The sequence below is a fragment of the Ursus arctos genome, unplaced genomic scaffold (genome assembly GCF_023065955.2).
Source record: "Ursus arctos isolate Adak ecotype North America unplaced genomic scaffold, UrsArc2.0 scaffold_27, whole genome shotgun sequence".
Classification (NCBI taxonomy): Eukaryota; Metazoa; Chordata; class Mammalia; order Carnivora; family Ursidae; genus Ursus; species Ursus arctos.
The window spans coordinates 2,867,482-2,890,304 of NW_026622952.1; the positions used below are offsets into that span (position 1 = coordinate 2,867,482).

The following is a 22,823-nucleotide window of genomic DNA, read 5'->3' on the forward strand; positions in this document are numbered from 1 at the left end:
GGGATCAAGTTCTGCATCAGGCTCCCTGCTCAGCAAACAGCCCCTTTCTCCCTCTCCCTCTGCCCCTCCCTTTGCTTGTACGCTCTCTCACTCTGCTCTTTCTCTCAAGTAAATGAATGAAATCTTTGAAAAAAAAAGAAGAAAAATAATCACTTGACTCTAAAAATAACCACTTGACTCTCAATGTTCTCCTCGCATATATTCCGCAGAGATTTCCATGGAGGGTTTGCAGGCCATTGGCCCTGGTTTCCCAATTCCTTAGGTCATGGTTCCACATATAGTGACTTGGATTTAACACGGGAAGATTTGGCCCACCCATTTCTCCTACTCTCCCACCTCCTCTTTGTTCCTCCTCCTTTGGGCCAGAGCTGTTAGTCTGCGAGCGCAGTGCCACCCTCCCAGCCACCCAGCACCTGATGGTCTCTTCCTCCTTCTCATCTTGGGCCCTGGAACCACAGAGACATATAGAGATCAGTCAGGAAGAAAACTCTCCTGGGATGATGAAGAGAGGATGTATGTCAATCATACAGCATGCTTCCTGGCACCTTTTACTAAATGTCGCTGAGGTCATCTGTCCTGGCTCCTGTGTCCTCCTCACACATCTGGAGAGTTCTGCAGTAGTCACCAGGCCTATGGAGCCCCAATCCTGTTCTAGGAAAGTGAGAGGGGGAGAGGGAGACACCATCCTGGCCCTCAGAATGTACGAACCAGCTTAGCGAGGGAACACAGGACAGTTTCAAAGATGGGGGGAAATGGGGTAAGCCGAAGCTGCTGGGAAAACGTCAAGAAAACAGAGGGTGAAGAGCACCTGTCTTGTTCGTGTGCTTTTGTGTACTTGTACTCCTCAACCCTTTAGCGCAGCTCCTGACACGTAAGTGGCCCTCAGTAGCTTTTGGTCGAGCAAGTGTGTGAACGAGGATAGCCGCAGATAGTATCGTCTCCAGCAGAGAAGAAATGGGAGAGCGGGAGCTGCGTTCCAGCCTGGGGATGACGAGGGTCCATTTGTGTGGACGAAGGCCAAGCCCAGGGAAGAGCTGGATGCAGGGTGGCGAGGGGTGAATGGCAGGACGAAGAGCCTGGATGCTAGGTTAGGGGCCTCTCCGGGCACAGGAAGGTCCCTAGAGACTGTAGGGGTGGCCTCGCCCATACCCAGGGTCCTGTGTTGGTGCCACTGGGTCTTTAGGCCCCAGTTCCCCAGCTGAGCTGAGCTGAGCTGAATGGAGAAGCTTGTCACACTTCTGGGCCTTTCTCCCACCCACAGATTGGCACAAGCTCTGAAGGGGAATCAGAGGCCCTCTTTGCCCTATCCACGTACCCCCACTCCTGGCTAGAGGAGAGCGGAGGAGCCAACTGACAGAACACTGCCCATTCGGCTCGCACTCAGATTCCTCATATACTTACATGTGACCCACGCTCAGGCTCCGAGTCACTTCTGAACATGAGGGAGCCCATGCCAGAGCCAAGCAGAAGACTAGCAGGCGCGCGTACCTGAGCCAGTCGCAAGGAATAGACGTATGAACAGGCTACGGTGACCACCGGGCCAGGCATGAGGGGGCCTGGGCTAGCTGGCCGCAGTCCCAGCAGCTCGCCGCTGACCGGGGGCCGGCATGAACAGTGCAGAACCTGTGGGCCAGGAGCTCCCGGGCAGAGCACTGAAGCAGCAGCCCATGGGCCTGCTGCCTCTTGCTGCCCTCTGACCCAGCCCCCTATTCTTTTTTTTTTTTTTTTTTTAAGATTTTATTTATTTATGTGACAGAGAGACAGCCAGCGAGAGAGGGAACACAGCAGGGGAGTGGGAGAGGAAGAAGCAGGCTCCCAGCGGAGGAGCCTGATGTGGGGCTCGATCCCATAACGCCAGGATCACGCCCTGAGCCACAGGCAGGCGCTTAACCGCTGTGCCACCCAGGCGCCCCCTAGCCCCCTATTCTGAGCCCTTAGAACTCTCACTCGTGCCACTTTAGATCACTCAGAGCTTCCAGAAGCAGTCTGCAACTTGAGGAAAAGTGACTCCATCTGGAGTCACTTTCCCGTTTGACGACGGCGTGAAGGGTGGGTGTTCAGTGGATCCCATCAGGCCCCTCCAAGGCAGCTTGGTTACTGCCCCCAGATCTGGGGGCTGTTCCCTCCCTTGAAGGTACCTCCCGGCCTGGTTACCCCAAGGACTGTGCTAAAGGGACATTTTGAACAAAGAAAGAGCAACATTTCTTTCTGCCCAGACATCAAGAAGTGGGCTTTCATCTGGTTGGAGACAGATCGGAGCACAAATCCTTCGGATCCAGGCTTCCTGATCTAGCGCTCTGAACTGGATAAGAAAGAATTCCAATCTCTTCTCTTTGCCCTTCTGCAAAGGACCCTTTCCTCCGCCTCCACTTCCTGGCTGTCCCCTACCCATCCCAGAGCCTTGTTTCTCCTGCTCCCGAGCCCTGGGCAGCAGCCACAGGCCTGAGCGTTGGACACTGAGCTTGGAAAGCCTCCCTACCCGGAATGTGCATGCATATCTGTGGCTGTGCCTGCGTGTGCGTGTGCGTGTGCGTGTGTGTGGATTTGCACGTAAGCGTGTGTGACAAAAATCGCTTCTGGAGCATGTTGCCCTCTGTCTGCCCATCCAGGTTACTCCTCGCTGCAGGACGAGCTGCTGTCCCCTGCCTCCCTGCACTACGCGCTTCCCTCTCCACTGCGTGCAGACCAGTACTGGAACGAGGTGGCCGTCATAGACGCCATCCCCTTGGCGGCCACGGAGCATGACGCCATGCTGGAGATGTCTGACATGCAGGTGTGGTCCGCAGGCCTCACACCCTCCCTGGTCACTGCTGAGGACTCCTCTCTGGAGTGCAGCAAGGCCGAGGACTCTGATGCCACCGGCCACGAGTGGAAGCCGGAGGGGGTGCTCTCCGAGGGACCCCAGGGCCCCACGCTGGGCTCTCTGGACCTTGTGGAGGACGACACAGTGGATTCAGATGCCATAAATGGCCTTATCGATTTGCTTGACCAGGAAGAAGGTCAGAGGTCAGAAGAGAAGCTGCCAGGTCATGAGAGGCAGGAGGACTCCGCAGGTGCAGGGCAGGCCTCAGAGAATGAAGTGTCTCTTGTTTCAGGCCAGCCGAGGGTACAAGCCCACATCACAGAGTCCCCCAGCGTGAGTCGGGTGATGGAGACGAGCCAGGACAGGTAAGGGCTGGGCTGCCATGGCAGGATGCCTTCCGTCTTCCTGGGCTTCGGGGGAGAAGTGAGCGCAGAGGAAGTTGCTCGGTGCTGCCGCCCACCCCAGCGCTGCGTTCTAACTGCCCGGGAGCGAAGCAGCCCCATCTGGCGCTGGCTTGCCGCTGAAGTCACCCAGTCGGTGCTCAGATCTCTGTCCTGTGTGCGTGGAGCCATGATCTGTAAAGGCCAGTCCTTGCCCAAGATGCCCCTGGGTGAGGCCTGCAGGAGAGAGGCTTGGCGGGGGGGGGGGGGGGGGGGGATGCGGTTGGCACAGGAGAGGCCATGAAGAAAGAGATTATAAGGCTCGGTCCAGCAACCTCTCTCTTGAGTGCAGCTGAGAGCAGGTGCTCTGGGCCCTGTTGCCATTGGGTGCTCATGGGGAAGACCATATTTAGAAACCTAGAAGCACCAGGGCCCAGGGGAGTGACTCAGGCAGTCACACAGCCTGCGTGTGACAGAGCTGATAATGGTGCCCTTCAGCTTTGCCCCGTTGAGAGTGTGAGGCTGGGGGGCTTGTTAGGGGCAGGCTGGGGATTCTGCTGGGCTGCTCCTGGGCCTACAGCAGGCAGCGGTGCGGGCAGTCAGGCAGGGGGGCTTTCGGCCAACACCGAGGGTCTCAGGCCTCAGGCCCGACTCACGTCTGTGGCCATGAGCCCACCATGCCTGGGCGGAGTGCGGAGGACCACTTTGGCCTTCCTGGACTGGCACAGGAACTGAGCCACAGTGGGTGGCCCTTTCCCCCGAGTTGCTTCCTCAAGTTTCCCTAGAGCAAGGAGATGGTCCGTGTGCTCCCTGAAGGCTGTGCACCCCCACCACAGCCCCGCGGCTCAGGTCTGGCTGGGCTGCGGGAAACCTGTGCGCATTTCCTCCTCCCACCCACCTGGCTCCTCGGGCCGCTCAGGCTGACTGGGCCCTTCCCCAGGGTCTACCCAGTGTGGCCTGAAGACTGTAGGTGGAGGGAAAAGAAAGCCATTTACAAGATGAGACAGCGAGGATTACGTCCTTTCATTTTGTTTCCCAAATGAATCCTTTGATGAGGGGGAGAATTGGACAGATGGGTCCTATGGGGATTCAGAGTGAGATGGTGGCGTCCCTGTGGCCGAGGCCATCCCCCAACAACCCGCGACAATCAGTCACTGAGCCGCATTGGCTGGGTGCGCGCCGTGCACACTGCGTGCTGGCCTAGCCGCTGCTCCACGGGCACTGGGCCGCCCACGGGGGAACCGGAAGGTGTGGCGCTAGGCCTCGGTGTGGTACAGCTCGGTTCTCTGACCTCGGTCAGCCTTCCAGTGGGGGCAGGTGGATTTCGTTCATTCCCCCAACAGTATGTATGGAGGGCCTACTGTGTGCCAGGCACCTGTAAACTGTGCCTTGGTGCTGGGAAGGTGGCATTGAGCAGAACAGACAAAAGTCTTCATCTGCAAGAAGTTTATGTTCTACTGGGGACACAACAACAATAAATGAGATAAAGCCAATGAAGTGGAAAATCATTAAAAGGGAAAAGTTAGGGGCTCCTGGGTGGCTCAGTTGGTTAAGCATCCTACTCTTGATCTTGGCTCAGGTCAGGATCTTAGGGTTGTGAGAATGAGCCCCATGTTGGGCTCCGTGCTGGGCATGGAGCCTGCTTAAGATCCTCTCTCTCCCTCTCCATCTGTCCCTCTCCCCCACCATAAAAAGGGAAAAGTTAGGTGATGGTGCTAAAAAGGAAAATAAAGGAGTGACGTGGGTAGGTCGTATGTATGTGTGTGGAGAGGAGATGGCCAAAATGAGGGATAGGGTAGCCGGGGAAGCCTGAGACCGTGACATTGGAGTAAAGAGCAAAAGGAATTAAGGGGTGAGCCATGTGAGTCTCGGAGGGCAGATATCCAGTGGAAGGCCCAGCCAGCACAAAGGCCTTGCAGTAGGCACAGTCGAGGAACAGTGAGAAGGTCACTGATCACAGCAGAGTGACTGAGGGAGGTGATGGGGCCAGACATGTCAGGACTTGAGGTTCTAGGAAGATGAAAGACTTCGGCATTTACTGGGTGGAATGGGGAGCCACTGGAGGCTTTTGAGCAGAGGAGTGAGGTGATGTGGCACCTGCCTTGAGGACAGCCTCACATGGCCAGGGCTCGAGGGAAGGGACAGGAGCCAGGAGGCAAGGGTTGCTGCTGCTGCTGCGGAAACCAAAATGGTCACTGTGCTGGCAGCCGGAGGTGCCTGTGCTCAGGATATATACTTGAAAGCTGAACCGGAAGGTTTCCTGAACAAAGAAGACATGGAGTGTGAGAGAACGAGAGAAGTCAGAGCTTACGGGTATCCTTGATCTGTCCCCCGGGAGGATGAAGACATTGTCCTGAAGTGTGAGGAAGACCGGGCAGGACAGGTTGGGGGAAGGTCATGAGTGTGGACTTGACCGTGCTGTCCCTGAGGTGCCTGTTGGACCCCCCAAAGCAGAGATGTGTAGGAGGCAGTTGGGTCTACACCTGTGTAGGTCAAGGAAGAGATGCTGGGTGCACATCTGGGCACGAGGAACACACAGATGGGGTGTGGACCAAACCGTGGACCGAACGAGCTCACTTTGGAAGTGGGTGTAGGTAGAGATGAGGCCTGAGAACTGAGCCTTGGGGTGCTCCCAGGTTCAGGAGTCAGAGAATTAGGAGAAACTGACAAAGGACGCTGAGAAGTGGTAGCCAGAGAGGGTGGGGGGAAACCAGGCAAACATGGTGTCTTGGAAGCCATAGAAGAGCGTGTTTCCAGGGGGAGAGGGGGGGCCACCTTATTGGATGAGCTCTGGGATAAAGACTGTGGAGTGCAGGTGGCCCGGAGGGCTGGAGGGGAGGCAGGTGAGGTGATGGGCATGGAGACCCGGGTCAGGGTCTGCCAGGGTGAGCCAAGTGCCTCAGGAGCCCAGGGTGGAGAGCCATCCACTTAAAGGGATGCGGCCGGTGGTACTGGTCCCCATGGGCTCGCTCCCAGTCTGGGGATCTGGGCCTCTCTGGACAGGACAGGACAGGCGGCCATGTGCTGGCTGTGGGATTTGCTCATGCACTCCCATCCCTCCGGCTCTGGAGAGGGAGGGTATCCATCTGAGCAGCCAGAGACTGAAGGGTGATCAGGTGTCCTTTCTGTCTTCCTGGACCCCAGACTGCAGGACTGGGATGAGGAAGGCTCCATTGTCTCCTACCTGCAAGATGCTGCCCAAGGATCCTGGCCAGAGGAGGTCAGCCAAAGCACACACTCCTTCCAGAGCACAGTCACCACCATCCAAGAGCTGGAACCCAGTGGGTCTCAGGAGTTTGAGAAGGTCCTGGTGTCTGCAACTGAGAGCAGGGAACGGAGACGACAGAGCCACCAAGCGTGGGTTCAGGAGGCTCAGAGCACGTTCTCCCAGATGGCAGAGGTGAGCGCGCGCAGAGGCAGGGGCGCTGGAGGGGCCCAAGGCCCAGGGCCGCAGCTCATTCAGGCCAGCCCAGGCCAAGCCTGCTTCCTTTCTTTAGAAATTGTGGCACTGACTTCACTTTCTCAAGAAGTAAGCCTACAAAGTCACGGTCTCTGCTGAGGGAAGGGAAGAGCTACCATCCCCGGAGCCCCCAGAGCCCCTGAATCTCCCAGGCAGGGCCTGTGTGGCTGTCGTGCTCGCGCTCCCGCGGCTCTCGGCTTACTCCCATGTGGCAGCGGACAGTTGGGCAGCTTGACCAAGGTCAAAGGATCGGAGGGGGGCTTTGGAGTTAGGTCGGGCTGATTCCAAAGCCACAGTCTTTGTTTTCTTTTTCCGTTGTGTTTTAGGAAGGGCGTAGAGCAGAGAGACCTGGGTGTTAGGCTAACTCTGGTCCTGCCGTGGTCCGCGTGGCCACGGACAAGCCACTCGCTTCTCGGCACCTTGGCTTGCTCACTGGGAAACGAGGAGCGCATGGATTGTTGCCAAGGTTCGCTGGCTCAGGAGTGCTGGGACCCTCTGGGTGGGGCTGAGCAGGTGGACCAGAAGAGGTGCCCCGCCTCAGTCCCGACCTCCCGTCCCTGCCCCTCTCCCACCTCCCTCCCCACACTGGGTTTGCCCTGCTGTACTTACTTTATCTATTCGCTTTAACTTCACTCCCCATTCTGATTCCCATTTTAATGTGTTTGGGAGTATTTTTTTATTATGAAAAATCGCAAATAAATACAAAAACAGAACAGCATGTTAATTTCCGTGCACGCACCACCCAGGTGCTAGTTACCCAATTATGGCCGATCCTGTTTCATCGATGCCTACCCCCCTCTTCTCTCCCCCCAACATATGTTTTTGAAACAAATCCCAGACAGCGTACTACGGTGTGCCTTTTTCCCGTACGCGGTTTTTCAGAAGCGCATCGCTGTTCCATGCCTGCGTGTTTAGTGTGTGCATAAACGATGTGTTCTGCTTCTCGTCTGGTCTCTCGTGGTTCATCCTCATCCGGGAGCTTTTCCTCCCCCCTCCCTTCTGCCACTCTCTCTTCCCTCTGCCCTACCTGAACCCGAGCCCTAGTGGGCACATTGGGGCCCCCACGACTAGGTTAGCGCCACGACACTCCTGGGCTGCCAGCTGCAAAGAACTGCTAGGAATCCAATAAGGTTTTATTTGGACTCCTTCCCTTCAAGTACGTGCCTTGGACAGGACAGGAGGCTGCGTCCGTTTTTAACCCCAGACCACCCCGTGCATTCTTGACCAGCGGGCTACTCTTTGGCACTTGTAGTATTCCTAATAGCAAGCACTTGGCTGAGAGCGCAGTGCCCTTAACTGGGTCTGATTCCTGATTCCTGGGGAAAGAGAAGGATGCCAGGAGCCTTCTTATCCCTCTTCAGTTAGCCTTTGGTGAGGGGAGGACTGGGGAGAAAGCAGGAGCCCTCCAGGGGGTCACGGGAGAAACCTTCTAGGTTCTGAGGAAGCTGAGGCCCCAGAGAGGCTGAGGGCTTCTCCAGGATCACACAGCGATCCAGTGTGAGGGCCGGGAGAGTCCGGATCTCCTGCTTCCCAGGCAGAGGGAGTGAGTGTGCAGGGCCACCAGGCCTGACGCCTTCCAGACCCGGGACAGGATTAGTTGGCATAGAAGAGCTGTCGTCCTAATCGTCTGACGGGACTCCAGGGGTGGTCATGAGGCCTGCTTAAGGCAGGGGTTTGCAGAGCATTCATTGACTAGTATTTCTGGCGAATCTCTGAAAACACTGATGGAGAGAGAGAGAGATGCCCTATAATCTGGGGCTAGGGAGGCAAGGCTGAAATGACAGTAAGACATTCTTCTCTGAGGCCCCAGATGGAACTATGTGAGGTTGGACTCTCCTTGGTTGGGCCCAAACTGAATGCTCTCCAGCGCCCAGCTCCTTTGCATGTGCGATGGGCTATTATTTCTCCAGGTGCTTCCTTGTGGAAATGAGGTAGTATTGTGTAGTGACGGAGTTGGAAATCAGACCCTTTCCTTTACTTACTCTTTGATTCTGTGCCTCCATGTCCTTTGTGTAAAATGGAAAAAGCATCGAACCTGCACGGTAGGGCTGTGGGAAGGCTTCAGCGGGTTGGTACGTTTACGGAGCAGCGCTCACTAGGCAAGGCCCGTGCTGACTCTGCCTCCTGAGCGTGCCCCCACACCTGCGCTCCTCGCCGGATGGGGTCGGAGAGCACCTCAGTCCGTCCCTGATTCCCAGAGAAGGTGCCCAGAGCTCCCCAGCCCCCACAGGGAGCGAGCTGCAGGTCACCTGGCTGTGCCCCAGATCTTTGTTCCCTCGTCCATGGGGACTCAGAGCGGCACAGCCTGATGTGGAAAGTGAAATTCCTGTGGGCCACAGCTGCCACGGCTGTGTTTGTGAATCAGCTCTGCAAAGGCGAGCCGCAAGCGCGTGGTTCCTGCTCGTGGGCGCTGACAGCCCAGCCTGGGAAGAGCCTTTGAGGACAGGCCTTAAATAGACACACCAGTTACACGCTTACGTTTAGGGTTGCTGGGCCTCGGGGGAAGTGGGGAGGGGGGTGTGCCGAGGGCCCTTGGGGCTGACGGGAATTGCATGGGCTTCCAGGTGGCCCCACCACCTGTGCTGGACCCCACCGAGCTAATTTGGCTAGGCCTGAGCAAATCACTCATCCCAGGGCTATTTTTAAAATAAACCCTTAACTCTCTCTCCAGGGTATTAGCCGGTCCCATCCCTGTGGGTGGGGGTGAACTCCATTCTGATCACGGCAGTAACCGCCCAGAGACACACACAAGTGGCCACATTCTCCCGACACCTTATTTCCTGGAGTCCCGGAAAAAGAACATTTCCGTGGGCAGAACTGCTTCTAGTGCGTCTAGAGCCGGGCAGGCCTGGGGGGTGGGGGGTGAGGACGGGGCAGGGCGCCCGTCACCCATGGAGTGACTTTGATGTGCTCTTTCAGTGCCCGGGACACACACACCTGCCCGCTCCCTTCTAGCCCAGTTGGACAGCCCCAGCAGCTGGTTTGGGAGCTAAAATTATCGAAGCCTGATGTCACCCAGGCACAAGGGCAGAGCCCGGGGCTGCTCGGCAGGAGGGCACTCAGCGGGCAGTGCTAGTGAGGGTCCGTCCAGTCTCCCGCCGAGAGAATGCAAGGGGTCCCAGGGGCACCCGGGAGTCCGAGAGGAGAATGAGAGGTTGGCCCCCCAGCGGCCGGAGCCCTGGCCCCGCTAGTCCCCGGAGGGCCCAGCTGCTGAGGAGGTGAGGATGTGGACTTTCATCACCCAGCTCCTGGTCACCCTGGTGCTCCTGGGCTTCTTTCTGGTCAGCTGTCAGAACGTGATGCACATTGTCAAGGGCTCCCTGTGCTTTGTGCTGAAACATATCCACCAGGAGCTGGACAAGGAGCTGGGGGAGAGCGAGGGCGTGAGTGACGACGAGGAGGCCATCTCCACCAGGGTGGTCCGGCGTCGGGTTTTCCTGAAGGTAACTGCCAGGCAGGAGGCAGGGCCGAGGGCGCCGCGACGTGCGTGGGCAGCAGCTGGGGGGAAGGGACGGGACTCCGAGTCAGGAGCCGGCTGCTGCCCTGGGAGCTGGAGCCGGCGGTAGTGCCTGCTGGGACCGCCATGCGGCGCTGGTGCGGGCAGCTCAACTCTGGGACTTGGGAGGCCCGTCCTTGGCCTGCCCCTGCCCCAGCCGGCTTCAGGAAGCGGGCAGGTCACACCCAGGGCGCCGGTGTCTGTGGAAGGGCTTTCCACGCTGCAAAGGGCTGTCTGAAGATAAATTAGGTGCCTCGCTTCCTCACTCAGGGCCTCCTGACACTTGCGTGACTGCCCCTGTTTTGCCTGCTCCCCAGTGCTGCTGAGGGGTCTGGCACACAAGGCTCTTGCAAGCGTGGGGCCATCCCGTCATCAGGCCCCAAAGCCCCCGGGGGCGCCTCTCACACTTGGAGCCACCGGTTTGGCTGCTGCTACTTGCTGAGTTGGAGTTTCCTGCCGTGGCGGGGATGTGTCCGACTGTGGCTGTTGGCTGTGCTCTTTAATCCCCTCGTCCTCCACCTTATGCCCAGGACACACACTGGCTAATCCTGAGTTTTCTCCTTTTCTGCAATTCTAGGGGAGTGAGTTTCAGAATATTCCAGGCGAGCAGGTGACAGAAGAACAATTCACAGATGAGCAGGGCAACATTGTCACCAAGAAGGTGGGTGCACAGAGTCCCCCTGAGCTGGGGAGAGGCGGCGGGGCTAGAAGCTGAAAGGTGCTGGGCTCACCTCCTTGCTTCTCACTGCAGCCCCAATAGAGGGTTAGCACGGCTTGGAAGGGCTGGTGCAGGTGCTGGGAGCTCTGGTCCTCTGAGGTCCGGCCTGACATTCCTCATAGCCTCTTTACCTGATTCCACCTGAATTCAGCCCCTGCTACTTTGTTCCAGAAGGACCAGGCTCCGTGGAACAGCCCGAACCTAGCCCAGCGATGTCTAGCCCTGGAAACAGCTGTCAGACGGCAGGTGGTGGTCCCCGAACTACCCCGGGCCTCCGACAGCAAAAGGCTGTGGAAATGCATTGAGCTGGTTGCAGATTTTAATTCACTAGACCTGATTTTGCTTGTCAAGCATGGGGCACCATGCTAGGTCTGGGCAGAAGGGAGAAGGAGGAGCAAAGGGGGACCTTGTATGTGCTCCCACTGTGGGGCTGCTCCCACTGAAGTGAAGCAAGAGCCCCCAGCTGTCCATCTTGCCTCCTGCAAGGTGTGCCCCATGCAGGCAGCGACGGTGTCTTGTGCTTTCATCGCCCGTCCAAGTACATGGTAGGCGCAGAGTAGACAGTGTTAGATATTTGGGTGAGTGAATAAGAGAACATGTTTGCTTGGAATCCCTGTAGATGAAAAGGAGCTGTGGGGAAGACAGCAGGACCTTATCAAGAGGCAAAGCCCTGATCATTGATGACCGGTCTGCAAATTCTAGCCCTTCTGAGAGCTTGTTTTCCACGTGATGAGGAGGGGGCGGGAGACCAGTCCCTGTTCTTGGCCACTCGAGGAAGGGCGCCTTAGGACAAAGGCTGCCTGTCCCCCAGATCTCATGGCCAGGGACCTGCTCTTCTCAAACTCTGTCTCCATGGCTTCACGGGCCTTCTGTCCCTTCCTTCTCTTTTCCAGATCATTCGCAAAGTCGTTCGGCAGATAGACTCGTCCGGTGCCGATGACACCCAGGAGCACGAGGAGGTGATTGCTGAGGGGCCCCTGGAGGACCCCAGTGAGATGGAAGCTGATATTGATTCCTTTATGAAACACGCGCAGGTACTGCGGTGGCTGCAGCCCCCCCGGGGCTCCCGCGCCTCCGGGCGCCCAGCACCTCTACCGGCTGCTCACCTGTGCGCCCGCCCACTCTGGGCTTCAGGCTGCACCACGCTCACCTCCCTCAGGTCTCCCCCTTGTGCCTCTGTGCCCTCTGGCAGGCAGCGTTTCCATGGCCTCCGAACGTTCTCTTGCCTATCTCTTGTCTGTCTCTCTGTGTGATCTGTCCTGCCTTCTGTTTCTGCTGCTGTCTCCAGGTGGAGCTGCGAGGGAGTAGCCTGCAGCCGGACCTGATAGAGAGCAGGAAGGGGGCTCAGATAGTGAAGCGGGCCAGCCTAAAAAGGGGGAAGCAGTGATCTCTAGCCCCTCCCCTCAAATGGCCTCTTTGGAGGTAATGCTGTCTTTCTGCATCCTTTCTGCATGGCCTGGTGCTCGGGGTGGCTGATGCTGGGAATGGCTGCTCACTTCCCCACGTCTCCCCGTCCTCCGAGGGAGCTCCCAGCTCCGCCACCCCCAGCGCGATGCAGGAGGAACAGGGGTGCTGTGACCTCGAGGCACAGATTGTCCTCTCCCAACCTGCTAACTGTCTCTCCAAGTCTCGACTTCCTCCACAAGTAAACAGCCAGCAGTATCTGCTGATTGACCTCCCCGGGAGCGCAGAAATACAAATTTGAGAAGATGCTTTGATGAGTGAAAACACTCAGTCAATCTCAGTGATAATATTATCCTGAAAGCCAGGTGATGGGGATGGAGGAGGCGGGGCAGGCCTTGGGGAGCACAAGAGAGTCTGTGTAGGCCGGGCCATGTCATCGCAAGCCCCCTGGCAGAGCTGGGACAGTGATAGAACAGCACTGTCTCTTGAACCAGGAACCCTTTGAAAGTCCTGATCAACCCAAGGCACCCGCTCTCCTCGGTGTTTCTGGAGACAGGTCGCTCCGCTGCTTTCTAGGAAAGGGTGAAGGGAACAGGCCCGAGGGGCCGATGGCGTCCTCCCAGCAAGCTAGAGGGTTGTCGAGGCTTGGTGCATGGCCTGCGGGAGCACGGGGATCATGTGGCTGAGGAACAGGGGTGTGTGGTGGTTTGCAAGGAGGGAGGGCCTTGAAGACGCCGCCGCGAAGGCTCTCCGGCAGGCCCGCGCAGTGCTGGGGGCTTCAGCGGGCCAGCTCTGACCTCCGTCCTCCCTGAGGGATCCTGTACTGAGCTGCCCCGAGGCCGTTCACTGTGCCCAGCTCGGGGCAGCTCAGTACAGGATGCGTCGGGGTGGGAGTCGGCGGGAAGCAAGGAAGCCTGGTGGCCCCAGCACCGCACTAATCAGGTTCTTGGCGTTTCATCCCCCCCAGGGCCTGGCTCTGGGCCAAGAGGAAAGCAGGCTCCGGCTTTCTGCATTCAGCAAAAAGCAGGGCTGCTGCCTCCCCAGAAGTGCTGGCTCTGGGCTTCCCAACATACCTCAGCACTTGGGCAGAAAAAAAAAAACGGACTGCATATCCAGTTATAGGATAAAATTAGACCTGACTCCTCAGCAGCTTAAGGAGGTCACAGTGTTAACCCCGGCATTGCCAAGGGTCCCACCAGGCTGCGGGTTTAGCTGATGAGCTGGGATGAGTTCTGGAAAGAATCCAGAGGTGCAAACAATTTGAAGGAGCAGGGAATGGAAGGAAAAGTGCCCTCTTCTGCCTGATTTCTCCTTATGGCAGCAGCAGCAAGCAGGGGCTCGACATTTCCGCTTCTGTTTGGCTCGGGTTCATTCTATTCATGTTCCTGAACAGGAAAGAGGGAGCCCAGAAGCCAGGCTGGGAGGAAGGGAAGAACCTAGAAAAAAAATTTTTTTTTAATTTTCAAGGTGGCTTAAACCCCCAAGGGAGATACGGTTCCAGACCCCGGAGCATGGGTGTGGGGAACGCCGGGCGGCCTGGCTCCAGCACGGCGCTGGGGCCTGGGCCAAGAAAAGGCCGGGGAGTATGCAGTGGGGACAGTGGGGAGGGAGCCAGTGTGGAAGCAGGCTCCTGCCTAGGTCCCCAAGGGCTCCACCCTCCCAACAGGACGAAGGCCGCAGAGCAGACAGAGAGGGGCTGCTGGCTCTCTGACCCTTTCAGTGCTCCCCGCCACGGACCCACAAGCCCGCACAGTCGGCCCTTAGTATGTGCGGGTTCCACACGCAAATTTGCCTACTGGCTAAAATTTATGTTAACCCCAAAGCCCACACACAGAGTGCTTTTGTGGTCATTCACAGACACACACACACCATGGTGAAAAGTTTGTGTTCAGTGTCACGTTGTTTGCATTTTTGTGCTTTTTGTTGGTTTTGCTGTTTAAAATGGCTCCCAAGCCTAGTGCCCAAGTGCTGTCTCGAGTTCCTAAGAGCAAGAAGGCTGGGATGTGCCCCATGGGGACAAATATGTTGTTAGATAAAATTCGCTGGCCATGAGTCAGGGCACTGTCGGGGAGGTGGGGGGGGGGGCTAAGGAATCAACGGTGTATTAAATCAGGTGTCCTTATTCAGAAACACACATAAAACAAGGTTACGGATTCATTGTTTGACACGGATGTGGTGAACATAGGCTCACAGGAACCTAACCGGGCATTTTCCTTGAGAGCAATGGTGTTGTGTTGGCTAATTCAGTGTTCCTGGCAACTTTCCCGAACATGAACACTGAAAATGGCGAGAGTTTACTGTGTGTGTTTCAGAGTCAAAGCTGGGGCTCAGGAGTCAAGATTGAAGGTTTGGTTTCTCCTGTTTCCAGGTCGTGTTGCCTTGCACTAGTCATTTGCCGTGAGCTCCTGTCCCCTTGAGGGAGATTGCACATGGTCCCTTCCACTTCAGTTGAGAGGTTCAGAAATAGTCGTGGTCCCTGGGCAGGCTGTGGTGAGCGGGCCAGGACAGCTGTGCTCAGTCAGCACGGATCCTGGCATGACCCAGGACAGGTCAGCCAACCTCACCACGCCTCGGTTCCTTAACCAGGAAATCACAGCGGCATCATGCTCTTCCCTTGCCTGTAGGATGGTTACGATGATGGATGGGGCGTGTTGGTGAAAGGCTGTACACATTGTTAAATTCCCACCCACCGTTTCTCAAAGTGTCCCAGAGTCGGGTTAAAAGGCAGATTCCTGGTCCCTGCCCCTGACCTACTGAATTAAAAATCTGGAACTCGGGATTCTGCATCAAGCTCCTCGAGTGATTTTTTAAGTGTAATGTAGAGTGAGTTCTTCTGACCAATTTTGGTTTTCCTTCCAAACATCCTAGAGGTGATGGGGACTTGGTATCAAGTTGTAGACTTGATATTTAAAAAGTGGGCTGCAAGGAACAATGGTTAGAAGTTTGTTCAAAGATGGCAGAATGCCCCCATCCCAGGTGAGGAGTGAATAGACCCCCCTCACCCATCGATTCCCCCTAGTCACCCACACATTGGAAGGGACTTTGTATCTAAGGCTGGCAAGTGGGGGGGCAGGGTGTTTTCTGGTGGTGTTTAAGAAGCTACGATATTGCTGTTTAGTTAAGGCCTGCCGGCAGGTGACAATACCAACTAGTGGGTTTTGCTCTGCGCCCCAGGAGGTAGGTCCAAGAATTCGGGTGTGAGCTGTGCAAGAGCGCCAGCGTGGAGCGGGCAGCTGAAGGGCTGTGGCAGGGGCAGCCCCGACGTCTGCTGGGCTACCCACATCCTGGGCAGGTGCCGGGTCTTGGCATTTCTCTGCATCTCCGTGGCCCTGGCTTCTGGAACTTTCAGGAAGCTGTGGCACAACAAGGTTGCTGCTTCTTCTTGTTTTCCTTTTTAAGAGACGCTTGCCATTCAGACACTGTGGTTGCAAGAGCTTGTGTTAGCTTCGACAATGGAATGTTTTACTAAGTTTAAAAGTTAAGCAATTAGTCATCTCCATGGGAAGGGGCAGGGAGGCAAAAGGTCATGTTTTATGTTGCTGTTTTAAGTTACAGACCACCCTACTCCCCAGCCATTGCAGGGGTGCGAGTCTGGGGCTGAGGGAGAGGGGAGAGGGCCACAGACGCTGGACAAGGTGGGAACAGGAGGTACCGCACAGAGGGATAGGACGGGACAGGCACGGAGCAGGACTGCCACTTCTCCCAGCTCTCTATAGGCTGAGACCTTTCTTTTGGGACAAGAGGTGCAGGGGGGTGGAAGGGTCCAGGACACAGCCAGGAGACCTGCCTTCCAGTCCTACCCCTGCCCCTGCTGGATGCTCCCACTGGACCCATCACTGCTCCTCCCAGAGTCTCAGCTTAACCAAAGCAGTCACCATAGAATGATCTCTAAGCCTTGACCTCTCTCCTCTGCACTGTGTCTGGGCAGAAAAGTGGAAGATGGTCGGCTGTTTTCCACAGGCTTAAGGTTTTACGAGGTCTCTTGTTTGAGGTGTGCTTAGCCTTGATGGGGGGACAGACAGACCCCTGGGAAGGGTAAGGCCAGGCCCTGGCCCTCAGAGTGCTTGTGCTCCAGGCGGGGAGATGCCGCGGGTGTGACACAGGCAAGAGAGCCCAGGCAGAGTGTACACCCACATCCAGTGTCTGGGCGCTCTGTAGCTCTTTGAGACATCACCCCCATCTAATGAGCTACGGCCTATTACTGCCCTCGTTTTACAGCAGAGGAAACTGAGTCACAGATAGTGTAAGTAATGGGACCAGGGAAATTGGCAGAGACAGAATATTTCAAACTCAGGCAACCTGGCTGGCTTCAGAGGTCCTGATCTTAGCCACTATGCCCTGTGAACATTCTGAATAAAAGGTAGTGGAGGGAGGTGGGGCGCTTCCAGACCTGAGAGGAGAGAAATGACAAGGAGCCAGGGTTATCAGGGGGGCTTCCTGGAGGAGAGGTTCTGAGGGTGGTGAGAGCAGAGCTTCTGCAGAGAGGGGACTTGACGGCATCCGTGAGGGGAGGGCCGCAACCAAGGCAGGAAGCTGGTGGGCACTGTGGGTTTGGAAAGCTTGGAGGAGACCAGCTTGGCCAACAGAGAAGCCCAGGCAGCGACGAAAAGAGTCTTGCCCTCTGGGGTGACAGATGTTTTGTGCCACAACAGCAGAAGGCTGGTGTTTTGCTGTGTGGCAGCCTCTGGTGAGGAAACTAGCCCAGTCCTCCCATCCCTGGAGAACCACTCAGAGTTGAGTTCACCTTGACCCCCGCCAGCTTCCTCCGCAACCGTGTTACCTGTAGGGTCCAGCACAGTTCCGTGTCTGGGGACAGCTCTGCTGCAGAATGAGTCCCTGCCTCTCTGTGTCCCTTCCCACCCTGCCCAGGAGATTGTCAGCTCCTCCTTATTTGAGCGTGCTCCTTTTCCGCATCCAGCACCCTGAGTGGCTGGGCTCGGAAACATGGAGTTCTCGGCGCAGGCTGGAGGGGGAGCAGGCACCATCCGGTGGCGGGAGCACGGTGTCCCTGTGAATCGCAGGCTGCAGAAAGTGGACTCCAGCCTGCACGCGAAGCTGCTGTTCTCCAGCCAAACATACATAATACCCTGCGGAGAACGCACCTGTTTTGTCAACGAGCTCTTAAAAAAAAGATCTCTTTGCCACAGCAGAGGTTGTCCAGCCATGGGGCGCAGGGAGAGGAGCCAGAGGCACTGGCCAGGAAGAGCTTGTGGACCGGCGCCACAGAGGGACGGTAGTCCCTTGAGGCCCCAAGCTCCTGAGGCTGTCTGTGAGCATGTCTGCTCCATCTCTGGGTGCTCGGGGCTGGCACTGAGAGATACCAGTGCCTGTGGGCTGAACTGAACCGAAAAAGTGGAGGGCACTGCTGCCCTCTTTAGCACAAGCCCTGGCTTATGAACTTGACCCCTTCCCTAGGTCCAAGGATCTACTCAAGGGGATTTCTCCCCAGGGGACTGCAGGCATGGGAGCCTCCGGCCTGCTCTCTGACGCACAGAGCACACACACAGGAGGGTTTTCTGGGGAGCTCGTCCACTCGGGCAGGGGACCCAGGCAGGCTTGGGCAACCATCCCTGAGAGGCAGCCTCTGGGCTGGGGAGCCGGACAAAGACGGCTGGCAGTTCAGGAAGGTCAGGGCCTCTGAGCTCAAGGTCTTTCACCTCATTGCCTTGCTTGGGGACGCTGCTTTCCTGAATCAGATCCGGCCCCAGCAACCAGCACAAAACTCAGTAGTTGGTTTTTTGCGGGGAGTTGCACCATTAGATCCTAAGTAACTCCTTCTCTCTTTGTGTCCCTCAGGATCACACCTCGACACCCAACCCTTGAACTCCACACACTCTGCCATGCACACGGGAGGAGAGCTGGAGCGGAGGGCTACGGAAGTGGCACACCTGTTCTCTAGGCTGACGGCATGATCTCTGTAAGGGACTTCCTTTAGTCTCCTATCCGCATGAAAGACTGACTGTAGACGCATGACCTACAGTCCTCAATCCTGCCTCTAGCGACGACGGATCTCTGTTGGGAATCAGGACAAACGCCTCAAGAAGGGGGGTGGGGAGAGAGAGAGGGATAGAAAACCAGCGCGAGAGCATGTGAACGCAAAAGTGAACAAGGGCTCTTTTGTGCTTGGGGATGATATATTTTTTAAAATCATTTTAATTTTGACTTGTTACAGGGTACTTTTTTTTCAACCTCATCTGTAGGAAATCCATGTGGGCTTCCTGGAAAGAAAAAAAAAAAAAGAAAGAAAGGAAACTAGGCACAAAATCAGTTCGGCACCTTAATCCCATGTCCTCATCTGCCAGCCTTCCCCACCGCCACAAGCCACAAGCGTCCATTCCATTTGTGACATCCCATCCCACTCCCCAGGGGGCCACTCCTCCCAGAACGTTCTACATGACATTCAGGACACGCGCATAGGCACACACACATACACACACACACACACACACACACAAGCACCTCTCCCCTCTCCTCAGTGTACACACAGATTTTCCTGTGACGTCCGAAGCTGTGTAGAATGTCCTGTGGACAAACTGGAATTTTTTATGTTGTCTCTCTCTCTCTGCCAGTTTTAGTATTAATCATCTTCCAATGGAAAATCATTACCTTGAGAGTACATTCGGGGTTCCTTGTGTTAGGGACTAAAGAATCTGAGGTGAGGACCCCCCAGGCTCCGCTGTAGGGCTCAAAGGGAGCCAGTGCCCCCTCTGAAAGGGTGTCCTCTCTCAGCTGGGGGCGGGCCGGTGGCTGTCCCAGGATTGCACCAGCATGTTCAATAGAGAAGAGGTTTCCTATATCTTCAAGCACTTATACCATAGTCTGTGTTCAAAGTGTAAACTGTACAGTAATCAGCCTTGTGTATATGAAAACAATAAATACTATGCAAACCAATAGAAACACTTCAGCAGTATGTACAAAGCACTAAGAGCTCAGCTCCTGAGGACTTCTCCAGGCTGCGGGAGAAGGAGCTACAGCCTGTCTTTCAGTGAAAGAGGAAGGAAGGCAGTAGGGCTAGTGAATGTATCTGTCAGTTCTTAGACGTCAGCCACACCCCCCCCCCCAAGGTCTCCCAGAGCCAACTTGGTGCTCTAAGTCCAGGCAGCCCACAGGATGGGGGGCCTAGGCCGGACCGCCTCAGTGCCCCCACTCTGACCAAGCCCCTCTGCCCCACTCGGAGAGGCGGCCGAGGGGCCCACTCCTGGCCCCAGGCGTAGGGGGAGGAGAGCCGGAGGAGGAGAGAGCAGCCGGCCACCTGGAGGCCCCCGGGCTAGGAAGGCGCCCCTCCTAGGCCAGCCCCTCGGTCAGAGCTGGAAGGAGACAGCTGGCTGTTCCTCGCCTCGGTGCCACCAGGGAAGAGCCTTAAAGTTCCACGGGAGCCTCCGGCAGAGCGAGGCCCAAATCAGCACAATCCGCCCCGCCCGGCGCGGCGGGCGCCCTCTAGGGCCAGGAGAGCGACTGGCAGGCTCTTCTCGCTCACGGGAGCCTTTGTTTGCGGACATCCCGTCCCCTTCCTCCCTGCCGCTCCTCCAAGGCGGCCTCAGACACATCCACCCTTCCAAGTAGCACAGAAGCTCCCTCACGACCGAGCCCCCGCGGCCCTGGTGCCCGTCACCAGCGCACAGGCCCCACGCGCCCTGGCCGCCCGAGCCGCTCCGCTCCGACCCGGCGGCTGGCGCTCCGCTCTGGGAGCGGCGGCCCGGGCGCGGGAGGCCACGCTGGCGCCCAGGGCTGCGTCCCGGCAGGCGCGGCCCCGGCCCTCGCGGTGGGGCGCCCGAGCGCCGCGCTCCTCCGCGTCGGGCCGGGGCGCCCGGGTCGGGCGGGCTCGGCCGGGGGACACGGGGGGGCGGGGGGAGCTCGGCGGGCCGCCGGCCCCGGGAAGCCAGGCTCCGGGCCCGCCTCCCCTGCTCGACTCCGCACCGCCCCCCGCAGGCCGCCGCGGCAGCCCCCCGTAGAGCCCCGCGTGGGCCCCGCGGCTGCAGGCTACGCTTTGGCACCTTCCGCTGCGTCCGGCATGGCTGCTTGGCCCGCCGGCCCCGGGCCCCGGGCGGCATGGCTGCGCGCTCCCGTTGCTAGTAGGAGCTGTTAGCGGAGGAGCTCGGGGTCTCCACATGATGCCTAGAGAATGCTGCAGTCTGCACATTAGACGCTTTTTAGAAGTTTTGGAATTACCTTGATTTTTTTAATTGTTATGAAAATGACTCTTTTCTTGACTCTCTCCCAAATGCTCTGTTATCGGGAGAGAATCCCCCCACCCCACTCTGATGTATAGACCATTCTCCCTACACCAGCTGAACAAATGTCAAAATTAATAAAGAAATTGACTCACGGCACAGGGCTCCATCTCTCCTTCCTGGCTCGGCCTGTGGAATCTGAGGTGCTGGGGCAGGAGTGAAGCCGGGGTTGGGGCCTGAAGGAGTCTGGGGGTGGGATCAGTCAGCAGGCAGGCCTGCATCCCTGGGGGGTGTCCACTTCCTGGAAACCTGGACAGCCCCTTCATCAGACCGCCCCCCCCCCAGAAGCCCACCAATCCCCTGGGCTTGGTAGAATGGATTTCTGTCGCCTAAGGATTACCATGAGATGGGGGCAAGTCCAAGGTGGGTGGAGGGGGGCACCTCACATCCCCAGGGTGCATGGTTGGACCCACAGTATACACTAAGGGGGACCCCCCAGGCCCCCCTGTGAAGGTGTCTGGCCCCTGCACTCCATGTCTTTCAAAGTTCAAGAACTTTTGAGAAAATTGCCCTCTTCCTCACTAATTCCTAACACTTCATGAGGCTGGTCACCAAGCTGGCCTCAGTTTTCTCATCTGTCAAGTGGGGGAATGGATTAAACACTTGCTAAAGTCTCTTCGGTTTGTCATTCTGGGATTCCCGAACGTGAATGCCTTTGTCAAGCTTGGCAGTAAAAAAGAATCAAATCATTTGCTGCAGCTTTTCTTCCTCATAAGTTCCCATTATTAGGGGGTGACCAAGTCACAGTCACAGTGTTCTAGGAGCACTGCCAGCCCTTACTCGGAATCTGTAGCTTCTCTCTCAGAAAAGCCATCCTTGACCAGGCGCCAGCCATGGCTGTGCAGCCGCATGGCCCAGAGGGGTTTCAAAAGCACGGTTTCAGGATCACAGTCACCGGTGGGGGGGGGGGGGTTGTCAGGCAGCAACACTGGGAATCGGAATTAAGTTTCTCAAATGCTTGTGATGGGCTGCCTGGTAACACAGCCAACTCAGAGAGGTAAGATCATTTTTTCTTGTTTTCGGTCTAAACTTCTAGAGACATATTCTCCACAGCCTGCGTGAGGTCTTTCTTGCATTGACCTCCACCATGTACACTGCAGAGAACACGGCTTGGAGCAGCCCCCTCCACCAGGAACAGAGAACAGCAGCGTGGGGAGAGGCTCTGCATGCAAGGAGCGCCCTCCCCAAGGGCCGGGTTCAGACCTCCAGCTGGAAGCCTAGGAGAAGGCCAGCATAGGGCACCTCTTTCCTCCCACCTGCCACAGTGGGACCACGGGGTGTTGAGACAGCCAAGGAGCCCACGGCCTGATCAGGAAAGGCTTTGGAACTGACTGGCAGAGGAGGGACAGAAGTCTGTCTGCCTGACAGTCATTCATGTACTGTCATTTGACATGTTCAGACCAGTGGCATGCTGGTTTCCACTTTTTAAAAAAACAAAACAAGAACCAGAACTGTAAGGCAGGGCGCTGCCCCACAGAGAAACAACCGCGTACTCACCATGGCTTCCCTGTTGGTAAAACGGAAGAGGGCCCCCAGTAGAGCCTTGTATGTTGGAAACATTCATTAGAAAGAAAGGCATATGGGTGCTCTGCCACTCAGTCTAGTCCCACCCATCAAATAATATCTGAGCACCAACCAAGTGTCTGCCAGAGGGACCCACCACTGAATCAACAGCCATCTCAGCCATCCGAGCTTTCCCCAGGTGCCAAGCTAGACAGAACAGGGCAATGGCTCCAGCAGAGGCTCAAGTGATTCCTCGGAGGAGGAAGGTGTGAGAACAGAGGGAATCAGGAAAGGCTGCTCGGAGGAGGCAGAGGTGGGAAGAGCCCACGCCCAGCACACGCAGAGCTGCTCCACTCCTGCCCCCTGTCCCAGTCTGCTGGCTGGCTCCACTCCCAGGCTCTCAGGCCCATAACAGAGATTCACAGCCCCACTCCCCACTGCCCCAGCCGAAGCCCAGCCTCCCCACTTACCCATCTCAGCTCGGAGGAAGGAAGCGAAGCATCCACACTCAGACTCCATACTCCCCCACTGCCTTGGGCCTGGGCACCCCAGGACAGCACCCCCTGAGCCTGGCCTCCTTGCCCTCAGGGGAGCAGCTGCAGGAACTGTACCTTCCAGCTGCCTCAGGAGCCTCCAGGGACCCCAGGTACCCACCTTTCCCTAGATGCTGGACTTGGGGAACCAGGAGCAGGTAGACCCTCTGAGAATGAACCGAGCTTCCAGAGCTCATGCTCTCTCTCTTCTCTCTCTCTCTCTCTCTCTCTCACACACACACACACACACACACACACCCTGGCTGATTTTACAGTCAATCTTTCAAAGTGCAAT

General features: G+C 57.0%; 1 protein-coding gene across 9 annotated transcripts in view; it reads left to right on the top strand.

Annotated features, from left to right (window-relative positions):
• ANK1 (ankyrin 1) overlaps positions 1-19,158 on the top strand; it is a 210,984-nt gene extending 191,826 nt beyond the window's left edge. For 2 of the 9 annotated variants that reach the window (XM_057303493.1, XM_057303494.1), the window contains 5 exons: positions 2,610-3,168; positions 6,328-6,583; positions 10,717-10,800; positions 11,751-11,816; positions 18,058-19,158. In XM_057303493.1, the coding sequence (XP_057159476.1) occupies positions 2,610-3,168; positions 6,328-6,583; positions 10,717-10,800; positions 11,751-11,816; positions 18,058-18,084 (992 nt within the window). In that variant the 3' untranslated portion in view covers positions 18,085-19,158. Of the gene's footprint in view, positions 1-2,609; positions 3,169-6,327; positions 6,584-9,651; positions 10,087-10,716; positions 10,801-11,750; positions 11,892-12,145; positions 12,275-18,057 lie in introns of those variants that run through there. The other 7 variants (XM_057303491.1, XM_044379278.3, XM_057303492.1 and 4 more) reach the window with 6 other exon arrangements.
• Positions 19,159-22,823: the final 3,665 nt, after the last annotated feature.